Source organism: Artemia franciscana, chromosome 19 (assembly GCF_032884065.1).
Source record: "Artemia franciscana chromosome 19, ASM3288406v1, whole genome shotgun sequence".
Classification (NCBI taxonomy): domain Eukaryota; kingdom Metazoa; phylum Arthropoda; class Branchiopoda; order Anostraca; family Artemiidae; genus Artemia; species Artemia franciscana.
Window position 1 is genome coordinate 28,254,564 of NC_088881.1, and position 12,340 is coordinate 28,266,903.

Below are 12,340 nucleotides of genomic sequence, written 5' to 3' on the forward strand. Positions count from 1 at the left end.
TTGTTAAAAAACAGTTTTTTATTTATTTAATGTCTGTTCGTTTTTAATTCATTTCTCTAACAACATAAAAAAGAAAGAAGAACTAAAAAAAATGTCTTAAAGATAATGATTGAATAATTTATGATATTATTTTAAGGCCTTAAGTGAATGAGGAATTAATATTGACCTTTCACAAAGGGCCCAAATTAAAAAAAATAAATAAAATATGAATCTATGCAAAAATAAAAATTCTGAATGTATACTTCTTGTAGTCGCCTTCTAAGAAAAGAGTAAATAAATAAAACCTTCTTATTTTTGTTTTGCATTTTGGAACAATTTTTTGCCAAGAAGTATTTACACGTTCCTTTTGTCACTGTATTGCCAGATTATAGATTTAATTCTAAATTAATTCCTCATCAGTCCAAGTAGCGCTATATTGTCTTTGAATGTCAAAACATTTCAAATTTCATCCTCCATTCAAAATAAAAACAATTTAAAATTACAGTTTGCAGCTTTTTGCTTAAAATAATCAAAATAAAAACAATTTAAAACTATAGTTTGCAGTCTTTTGCTTAAAATAATCAAGATCTTCATTAAGAACAAGAAGAGCCACCTGATAGTTCGCTATTTTTCAGGCCTTCCAATTTCAATATAAGATACTAGATAATATGGTTAATTAGAATGAAACGGAATAAATTGAAACTTAATCTTGTTTAAATTGTAATTGAAATTGAACAGTAATTTTCGTACGGCAAGAATTTTATTATAAAGTTCAAAAATACAAAGAGGAAAGTGATATCCCATCATTTATTCCATATCTCTCCATATCCATATCTCTTTACCTAATATGGAAAGTAAACAAGAAAAAACAATATGATATAGTATATATATATATATATATATATATATATATATATATATATATATATATATATATATATATATATATATATATATATATATATATATATATATATCTATATATATAAAAATAAGTTGTCTGTCTGTGTGTCTGTCTGTGGATCAGGTGACGTCATGTTTCTGTGTTGACTGACGTCATGAAATTAGTTGTCGTCATTTTTGCTTTGACGGTGACGTCATTAACGGTATTTAAGACATTTGTTCACGGAAAAATGTTTAATTGTAAAATGACTGAAGAACCTACAATGGCAACAGCCGAGGAAGCTGCTCAAAGAGTTTATGCCAAAAAACTTGCTGCTGATAGAGAAAGTAAGAAAAGAAAGCGTTCCGAGGAATCACAAGAACAGCAAGAAAACAGGCTTGCGGCTAAAGAACGCAAAACCGCGCAGTTAGATGAAAATCCACCTGGACAGCGAGAGTCAAAACATATCAAAACTGAAAATGATAGCGATGATGATTGGGTTTGGGATTTTGACTTGGATAAGGCCATCAATGCCTACCAGATTTAAGTTAAAAAAACAAAGGTTCGTCGATATGTACTTCATAGTGACGCTGAAAAAAAAGAAGAAAAAGAAAACTGAAAAAAGAAAAAAGGTAAAAAACTAAAAAAAAACTAAAAAGAAAAAACACTCAAAGAGAAATTACAGACCGGGACACAAATGACGACCGAGACAGAGGGAATATAAGTGACGACCGGGAACCTCAAAGAGAAATTACAGACTGGGACACCCGGACACAAATCACGACCGGGACACAGGGAATATAAATGACGACCGGGACACAGGGACACAACTACAACGGGGACGCCGGGGGCACAGGCGGGATATATAAATGACGACCGGGACACAGGGATTGTTCGAATAGAAATTACAGACCGGGACACCGGGACACAAATGACGACCGGGACACCGGGACACAGGGAATATAAATGACGACCGGGACACTCAAAGAGAAATTACAAACTGGGACACCGGGACACAAATGACGACCGGGACACAGGGAATATAAATGACGACCGGGACACAGGGACACATCATTAGAATAATGAGGTATAGATCTGAATACGGATTGTTTTTCCCATGGACAATTATATGTTGCATGTTCAAGAGTCAGTAAACCTGACAATCTATTTATATGCACAGACAATGGGACAGCGAAGAATGTTGTATATTCGCATGTTTTACGTAGTTAAAAACATATATTTATATCTATCTCTATTCACAGGTGGGACACAGGGACACAACTACAATGGCGCGTAACTAATATGGCGCGTAACGACTTACGCGCGCGGGGGGGCTTGGGGGGGCGCGAAGCGCCCCACCAACTAGGTGTTGGGGTGGCGCGAAGCGCCACCCCAACAGCTAGTATATATATATATATATATATATATATATATATATATATATATATATGTATATGTATATGTATATATATATTGTACAGCTGAATGTGCATCGAAAAAAAAATAGTCTTTTTTTCCAATATTGTAAATTCTTTGTTATAGCGAAAACAATCCTTATTTCAAGCTTAATGGTCCATTTTTCATAATATCTTAAGAGGGACACTAGAACTTCCAATTTACAACCAAATGAATTTTAATTTTTAAATATATTGCTGGTACGCCCTTTTTAAAATATGTATGCCCACTATTTTTGATTCTGTTCAATTTTCCCCTCAACATTTTCTCAAATTTCCACTTTAGTATCCTCCGCCTTGGAAATAATCGCTACAGAAGTGGTAGCAGTAGCAAAAAAGGCATGCAAACGTTACTCCTTGGTCGATTGATCCTCCCCTTTAAGCATTCCTTGAAAGTTTCAACTTAATTCCCTAATCCATACCGGAGATACGGCCTTTTGACAATTTGCATGCACATAGTGTCTTTTGAGTTAAATTATCTTCTATATATTTTCTCAAATTTTCACCCTCATAGCCTTAGTCTTAACAGTACTGGTATGACAGTAATAGCTGTAGTAGTAGGAGCAGTAGTAGTATTAGTAGTATGTGCTTGTTGCCTTTTGGCCTGTTGAACATCCCCTCATTATGCCTTGGAAATATCAGCTCGACAAGTTTAGCAGTTCCAAAGATACTGCTGGCACGCCCTTTTTACAATTTTTATGCACATATTACATTTTTATTTAGTTCATCTTTCTCCTGAACATTTCCTGAAATTTTCGCTTGAATATCCTCATAATTGGAAGTACTTGTTAAAGAAACATTAATTGTTGTGGTAGTAGTTTCAGTAGTTATAGAAGTAGTAGTAGTAGTGGTGGTATCCTGCAGATATTACCTTTTGTTAATTGGTTATCCCCCTTGCCATTTCTTGGAAGTTCCAAATTAATACCCTCAGTCATTCCTGAGTTACGCCTTTTTGACAACGCACATGTACATACTGTAATGTGTTTTGATTTAGTTCAACACTCCCTCACTATTCTTTAGGGGGTGGATAGCCCAAAAGATTTTTATACTGGGCTTCTCAAATATAGTTTTGATTGGCTATGTTTGGAGAATTGATTAGCGTGGGAGGGAAGGGGTGGTTAGCATTCAATCACTTTTGACTTTTAAAAAGGATACTTAAAAAAGGAAGTAGAATCGATTTCCAATCGAATGACCCCTTCCAAAGTTTATAAGTCTAAACCTTCCACAAAACCCTCTTATATGCTGACAATCAGTAGCTTGCTAAACCTTCTACCAAACCCTCTTATATGCTGACAATGGGCACCTTGCATAAATTACAGCCCTGGCCCTACTACTTGGGGGAATTTGTCAACCCTTTAGTTATAGTTATTCTACTTTCAGACTTACTTGAAGATTAAATAAAAAAAAACTAATTTTTTTAGCTGAAAGTAAGGAGCGACATTAAAACTTAAAACGAACAGAAATTACTCCGTATATGAAATGAGTTGTCCCCTCCACAGTCCCTCGCTCTTTACGCTAAAGCTTTTAATTGTTTTAAAAAGTAAAATTGTGGCAAAGAGTCAAACTTTAGCGTAAAGAGCGAAGGATTGTGGACGGGAGAACTCATTTCATATACGGAGTAATTTCTGTTCGTTTTAAGTTTTAATGTCGCTCCTTACTTTCAGCTAAAAAAATTAGTTCTTTTTTATTTAATTTCTGAACGTTTTTGAATTAATGCATGTTTGGTTTTGGCTCTCCGCACATAAATTATTAAAATGAAATTTGTATATTAATTCTTTTTTTGGCTAAATGGCTTTCTCTTAGATTACTCCTTATATGAAATGAGTTGTCCCCTCCACAATCCCTCGCTCTTTACGCTAAAGCTTTTAATTGTTTTAAAAAGTAGAATTGTGGCAAAGAGTCAAACTTTAGCGTAAAGATCGAGGGATTGTGAAGGGGACAACTCATTTCATTCACGCTCTTTACACTAAATCGTAAGTTTTGTCCCAATTCCTTAAGAATGACCCCTATAAGAATGACCCTATTTATAGTTGAAATTACTAAAAATACTTTAGCATAGAGAGCAAGGTATTTATCTCCTCCTAAATACCTCGCTCTTTATGCTAAAGTATTTTTAGAACCCCTCATATGCGTAATAATCTCTGTTCGTTTTAAGTTTCAATGCTACTTCTTCCTTTCATTTGAAAAAACGTTTTCATGTTTATTTTTCATTGTTTTCTTATAGTAATGCTAGAGAATCCTGCGCGCTTGTCATTGAATTTTTCTTCCCCCATGACAGATTCCTCCAAGGAAAGATCCTCCAACATAGCCCCCCCCCTCAGCCCCACCCCCAAACAAAATAAAATCCCCCTGAAAACGTCTGTACACTTCCTAATAACCATTACTATATGTAAACACTGGTCAAAGTTTGTAACTTGCAGCCCCTCCCCCAGGGATTGTGGGGGAGTAAGTCATCCCCAAAGACATAGTTATTATGGTTTTCGACTATGCTGAACAAAATGGCTATCTCAAAATTTTGATCCGTTGCTTTTGGGAATTTTTTTGGTCACTTAAAAAGGGCACTAGAACTTTTCATTTCCGTTAGAATGAGCCCTCTTGCGACATTCTAGGACCACTTGGTCGATACGATGACCCCTGGGGAAAAGAAAAAAAAAGAAAAAAGAAAAAACAAACAAATAAACACGCACCCGTGATTTGTCTTCTGGCAAAAAATACAAAATTCCACATTTTTGTAGATAGGAGCTTGAAACTTCTACAGTAGGGTTCTCTGATACGCTGAATCTGATGGTGTCATTTTCGTTAAGATCCTACGACTTTTAGGGGGTGTTTCCCCCTATTTTCCTAAATAAGGCAAATTTTCTCAGGCTCGTAACTTTTGATGGGTAAGACTAAACTTGATTAAACTTATATATTTAAAATCAGCATTAAAATGCGATTCTTTTGATGTAGATATTGATATCAAAGTTCAATTTTTTAGAGTTTTGGTTACTATTGAGCCGGGTCGCTCCTTACTACAGTTCGTTACCACGAACTGTTTGAAAAAATGAAGAAAAGTGGCTCGTTGCCCATCGATCACTTTTGACTTTTAAAAAAGACCCTGGAACATCCGATTTCAAATTGAATCCCCCCAAAGTTTTTGCGACCACCCATTCCAAAAAACCTTGTATGCCCCCAGGGCATAACTTGCAACCCTTGGGCTCTGGGGGGTTTTGTCAACCATGGAGGCATTCTCATTTGATCTTTGGAATATTTTAAACTATATGGCATTTAGAAATTTCGATAGGATGCATTTGGATAAAAAAGGCCGCGGGGGGGGGGGGGTTAGTTGACCTCTGATCACTTTTGACTCTTAAAAAGGGCACTAGAACTTCCAATTCCTAATCGAATGAGCTCCTTTCTAAGTTTCTACGACAACTCTTTCTATACGAAGCGTCTTGGTTAGAAGAAACAAGGAAATAATTGCGAATACATACAAAGAAATACATTGTGTCAACTTCGCTCTTTACTTAGGCAGGCCTATGATTATTTATGTTAATTTTATATGTTTATTAGTTATTTATTTATTATGCATATAAACGGTTTATTTATGGCATTTAGTTTCAGGGTCTCGTGAGGATAAAAATCTTCAGAGATTTTAATTAACCGTAGAGTATTTGTTGTGGTTGATGGAAATTTACAGAGATAATAGCAATATTTAGGTTGTAAACCTTCTTTTTTAAGTGAAATAGCTCAAAGGAAGTGAGGGATAGCGTTGACCCTTCCTCACTCTGTTGTCGTTGGAAGTTGTCGGGGGCAAACGATTGTTCAAACCCTCATGGGCCCTGTGCGTCTGTAACAACTAAAGACAAAAACCTACTGTTAGTTCTCTGTTTCAGCAATTTGATTAAACAAATGTGGATATATTGGCTTGCTAGAAGGACCACTGCACATCTCACTTAATTCTTTGCTTGGCTTAATTTAATCGAAGTAAAAACCTTTTTGATTCTTCTTTTTAATAGGCTTAATGACTGAAAAGTGGTTTCAGTATCAATTTTACAGTTTAGTGGATACAAAATCTACTTGTGCCAATTAAGTTTTGCCTCTACTAACAGCGAGTACAAAAAGAAGTTAATTTTGAATTCAACCAATCGAAACTAACATCTGTTCCGGGACGCCTAAAGATAACACGTTGTTTTTCGAAGAATAGCCTATAAGATACCGCAGTCTTTTTTCTTAGGACATATGGAAACACTTCAAAAAGCAATAACGAAACAGAAAGACAAATTTTGCAACGGCAAAGATGCAAAAATTAAAATTTTTGACCTCTCCCACTCTGATTAAGATTCATGTGTACGCTTCTGGAGTGTGTAAATAGGCTGGGAATTCTAGATTCTGTAACTTATAAAGCGAATGTTAATATTCTATCTCTCTCACGTTTTTGTCTCTTACTTTCATTGAAGAAAATATATATTGTTTTGGTGGACTGTTGGTGTATTGATAAACATTTGGCTATATTTATTGACGTTTGATAAAAAAAAACGAAAAACTTAAAAAATAATCGAGAAACCAGGAAACAGCAGGACGCATGGAGGTCAGAAACTGCTTAGGAGTGCGTAATAACTCACCTGCCGAACAAGTAGCCCTTAAAATGGGAGCGGAACCTTACAGCGGAACCTTTACATGTTTATATGTGTCAGTATTGCTTTTAAAAAATTTTTTTTCCTGTGTCCCTAGAAAAAGATTGCGTTTTTATGCATGTATTTTGAAAAATATTGGGTTATCTTTAGGCGTCCTAGAAAGGATGTTATTGTTTCGATCGATTAAAGTCAATTTTTTTTCCTCGTTGTTAGTAGAGGTAAATTTTAATAGGCACAATTGATTGTATCCTTGAAATTAAATTTTAAAAGGGGTTTATGCTATTGCAGCTAAGCTTTTTGCAAAGCTATCCTTTGGAATAGAAAGGCATTTGGAACTCTCGAAAAAAAAAAAAATCAAAAATAATTAAATACTCCTTTTTTAAGTCTTACATCGCTCTTTATAGCTAGAAAAAATCTTTTAATTTTCTATTTTCTTTGTTGCTTTTATTTTTCAATCATATTCAAAATATCCTGAATGGCTTCAATCTCCCAAACCATCTTTGCTATACGCTAAACTTAAAATTCTATTATCAAGTTGTATTTAGAATTAACGGGCTGGTTTAGATGGATTCGATTTACGCAATATTTATGTAGTTTATGTAGTTTTCATTATAACGAACTTTTAAATAAATATCGAAAGAATTATCTGGAAATACTTAAAGAAATTTTCAACTAGTTTCGGAGGTCCGACAAATGATGATGCAGCGCCATTTAGTTTGAATTCTGTTTCTAATAGAGCGGATTAATAAAAAAAAAAAAAAAAAAAAAAAAAAAAAAAAAAAAAAAAAAAAAAAAAAAAAAAAAAAAAAAAAAAAAAAAATAGCCACATAGTAAAGATGAATTCTATAGTTGTTTAGCTCATTAAATTATTTTTATTTTTTTTTTTTTTTTTTGCAACGTGTTAATACTTGTGATTTGGTAAATTTTATCATATTCAGTTTACCTGTTGTTGCTAAAAAGAGCGATATATTAACAGGATAAGCTTGTTTTGATGTTACTTGGTTGTTTTACATTTGCTGTTTTTTTTTCTTAGGCATGCATTTTGGGGGTGATACCTGACACGGGGATGCCATGGATATTCTCTGGTAGCCACAACACTTGGCTGGGTAGAGAATTTAAAGTGGCGAAACCCTATAGGCCAGTGTATTCTCCTGATGAGCCCTTGTGTTGGGTTGTTGCCTCTGAATTATTTGTCTTTATTATTTTTTCTATTGTTTGGTAAATGACGACTTATACTTATTGACGACATGACTGCCTGTCCATGGATTATTCTTTATGGTTGATTGTGTTTGGCTATGCTGTTTGACCTATGTGATTGTATGGATGAGTAGGGTTAAGGCCTAATTCAAGTGCTGGTCTATATTAATCACTAATTTAGGAAAACAGTCTTCCTTTTCTCCTTCTGTCTCCTTTTTTTTTTTTTTTTTTTTTTTTTTTTATATGTGTTTGTACTGTTGCATTGGTGATTTCTCTTTTCATGATATATATATATATATATATATATATATATATATATATATATATATATATATATATATATATATATATATATATTTATATATAAACGCCATGTATAGTCAGGGTAGTCTTATACAACGTATTTAATGTATATAATGTTTTGCATGTGTCTTGATGGCCTTTTTGTTATAAGATAGCTATTTTTGATAAATGCGAAGACCATACAATAGAGTTATTTTTCATTCTTAGAACTTTGTTTGTGTTTTTGTATCTGTCATCCAACAAGGAATAAAATAAAGGAAATAAATAAAAAAACTTACAGAGGAAGAATATACTTTAAGGCTCTCATTTTCATTTTATTTTCCCTTTATTATTCCTGGCTAATGCTTGTTTTTTACAGTCAGTGTTTTTTTTTTAATTTTAAATTTGCGATTTTTTTTATATTAACTAAAAAAAGTAGTATAAGTCTTTAAATTTTGAATTCGGTAAGCGTAATGCAGTGACGTCTTTTTCATTGACAGTAGCACCACTTCTTGTAATGACATAATAAAGCAATTCGAAAAGCAACTATGACAACGAAAGACAAAAGAAGGGATTTTTTAATGCCTTCTTCGAAACAAACCTACGTAAGTGTCTGCAGAATATGTTGGTTTGATAGATATTATACCTTATACTAGAGGACTGCTCAGGGTTTCCAACTGGACTCAGTTGGCAACCCTGAGCCAACCTGAACCAACTGAACCAACCTTTTATGTCAAAAGAGTTCCTATAGAGGACTGCTCAGGGTTGCCAACTGGACTCATTTTATGTCAAAAGAGTTCCTATATGTCGGGACACAATAACGAAAAAGGGAAAAAGTGACACGTTTTAAAAAATTGGGACAAAAAAGGGCTAAAAAGGGAAACATTTTGGAAGTTTTTGACATAAAACAAAACATTTCCCAACTGAATATATATTTTGATAAAGAAATGTCATTTTCACCAAAGCAGCGCTTTTTCTTCACATTTTTCAAGCATTCAGGTTTTACCAGAGACGTTGCAAGTAAAGGATTATGTTCCAAGTAAGGGATTTACAAGTTTATATGTGTTTCGTGCTTTTACACTAAGTCATTTTGTATGAATGAGTTTGATTTTTTTTGTTTTTATTACATTTGATATTAATTGGCCGTTTTGAAAGAAATTTACAAAGCGTCTTTTGGTTTAATATAACTGGTAAAAAAATAACCTCTAGTTTCTAGGATTTCAAGATGTACACATTTTAGCAAAAAAAAACAAAAAAAACACATTTCTGGACGCTCAGGGAGACATTCATGGATCAAAAAGTTGACAACCCTGGGACTGCTACCGATCTCACTTGCCTTTTTGTTTCTCTTATTTCATCCAAGAATATATTTTTAATTCTTGTTTTTTAGTTTTCAGGGTATAACAATAATTCATACTGGAAAGAAACATGTAAAGGAAGTATTGGAAAGGCGATTAAAATCCCTGTTCATGCAAGAAGCTTTGGTAACAGACAGAAATAGTCAGTCACTGTCTAGTCAAGTTTTGCAGCATGTGAGTACATCCTCAAATTAATTGAAACCGTTTAAATGCAGCCTTGACAAATAGGTTGCTTTAAAAAAGCTTCAATTAAAAAAATAAAATTGATGAAATTCACTATTTAAAATTGTATATGTATTTTCATCAAAACCTGTCATTTACACAGAATGACACCGTCTTGTTCAGAAAACATACATATTTTTGCAGATGAACTTTTGTTCCAGCCTCTAGGTGCACTGCGATGAGGCCCTCACCCTGAATTCGTTAAACTAAGAATTTTGAGGAAATGTTTTATAAAATTTTCAGGAAAAATCTCTTTCCCTCTTCCCCCTCCCCCCAAAAAACGCGCACGAACATGGCTTTCATGATAAAGCCCACTATTTATACCAGGCTATGTCATTTTCTTTTTCCCCATTTTCCGTTTAATATATAAACGAAAAAAAAGCAATACTTCAGCTATGATGCCTCGTAGGCTAGCTTAGCTCATGAAATAGACTAGCTGGCCATTTATGGCTAGCTTATGGAAAGATGTCCACAAAATATATTTGCATAATAAAATGAGCTGTATCTCGGGAAAACTTTTTGACCCCAAAATCTGGGGGGGGGGGCAAGACACCTTGATAGAAGTAAAAATATAAGATAAAACAAATTTAATGTATGTTGTCAGAAAAACTGAGGAGGGGCAGCTGCCCCCCTACCCAGGCCTAGAACCACCACTACTTATCTCTTAAGCCGTCCAGTGGCACTAGTCATCCCTTTTAGTTTTTTAAATTTTAATTTTATAATTTATTTATTATTTATTTTGTTAATTTATCTTATTTGTTTTACAATATTTTGTATTGTCAAATTATGTAAGATTCTATGTAATTTTATGTAAAATTTTGTATGTATAATTCTCGGGGAATCAACACATTCTAGACCAAGTGTATTGGAATAATGATAATAATACAATAATAATAATAAAAAAAGATTACCTTCATTAAAATAATCCAAAATGTGTTTTTTTTTAAACATATTACTTAAGTTAGAAAAATCGATATTTTGTTAATTTATTGTATTGTAAAAGTATTTTTTTGGATTGTAAAATTATAATATGTTTTATTGCCCACTTAGTTGAATAAACAAGCAGAACGCAAAGAGAAAGAATTATAACAACATAATTACTGAGCAAAAAACCTCAGCGCTAAGTAGACTGGTCAGCGGAGGAAGGTTAAGGGCGAAGTTTGTTTTGTTTTTTAAACAAAACAGTTCACTTTGTAAAGGTCTATACTTCTAAAGTTTTTTTTTGTAAAAAGACCTGGCTGAACTAGCCCGTACTGTTGTGCTTTCTTTTGCCAGAGTATAAAACTTAACTCAAAGAAACGCTTAGTTTTCAGATATTTTTTGCAGAGACGCTGGCAAGTGGCTCAATGATGACGTTTACTTCGGGTAAATTGAAAACTGTATTGTAATATTGTCTGTACAGGAAATGTAAATATTCAGCGAAATAAAATATAGTATAATAATAGTATAAATATTTGTACTTCCTTGTAAACAAATAATGTTAATATTAAACTTTTGGGGAGCTTAAGGCAGTGTGTGAGCTAGCAGCGAAACATGGTTTCATGGCATTGGCGTATTCAGGATTTCTGCTCGGAGAGGGGGGGGGGGAGGCAGCCGAAAGCTATCGGAAGTCTAGAAACTTACCAGCAACTAAGTATATTACTGTCATAGTCCCCTGTTTAGCTTATTTATTACTATGCTGCTAAAAAAGATAAAATAATTAATCAATTAACCAAATTGAAGAGCTATAATCTTGCTAATCCTTGAATCAGATAAAAAAGCAAAACGTGACTAAACGTGATTAAACGTGGCAGGCATGACTTGCTAAAAGATAACAAACAAATATTGGTCCAATAAAAGAGGCACACTTACTCCCGCCGTTTACCCGTGCCATTTAACCAAACACTTGGAAAACTATAGGCTCTATCACTATCTTAGCTCTATGACTATCTACATTGGTTTTACTGCCCTAGGAATGACGCATGAACGGATAATAGATAGACATATCTATTAACAAATGAACTAACATCATTTTTATATAATCCTCATAAGGGGGGTTAATGCCAGAATTGCCTCTCACTCAATTGGACTATCTGTCTTAGCCTTTTCTACAATTGCCATGACTTGATGCCCACAACTATTCCATTTTAATTCAAAAAGTAAATACTTCTTATATTTAAGTCCATCTTAATTCCTTCCTAAAGTGGCTTAAAACATCGTCAGTATCCACCTTGACATTGCAATTGATAGACATGTGTGCAAGACCGTTGAACATGCCCCCTACTGTCTGATTTCGGATGTATGTTTGAAGCTGTTTTGGTATGCTAAATTAACGCTCTACAGCTGTCGTGATAACAGGGAGAATACAAT

General features: G+C 33.8%; 1 protein-coding gene across 1 annotated transcript in view; it reads left to right on the top strand.

The window, feature by feature from the left end:
* Window positions 1-12,340, top strand: part of LOC136039518 (nuclear factor NF-kappa-B p105 subunit-like) — a 152,139-nt gene that overhangs the window by 45,158 nt on the left and 94,641 nt on the right. Inside the window, exon 4 of the mRNA XM_065723316.1 lies at window positions 9,802-9,943. Within this exon, the coding sequence (XP_065579388.1) occupies window positions 9,802-9,943 (142 nt within the window). The remainder of the gene's footprint in view (window positions 1-9,801; window positions 9,944-12,340) is intronic.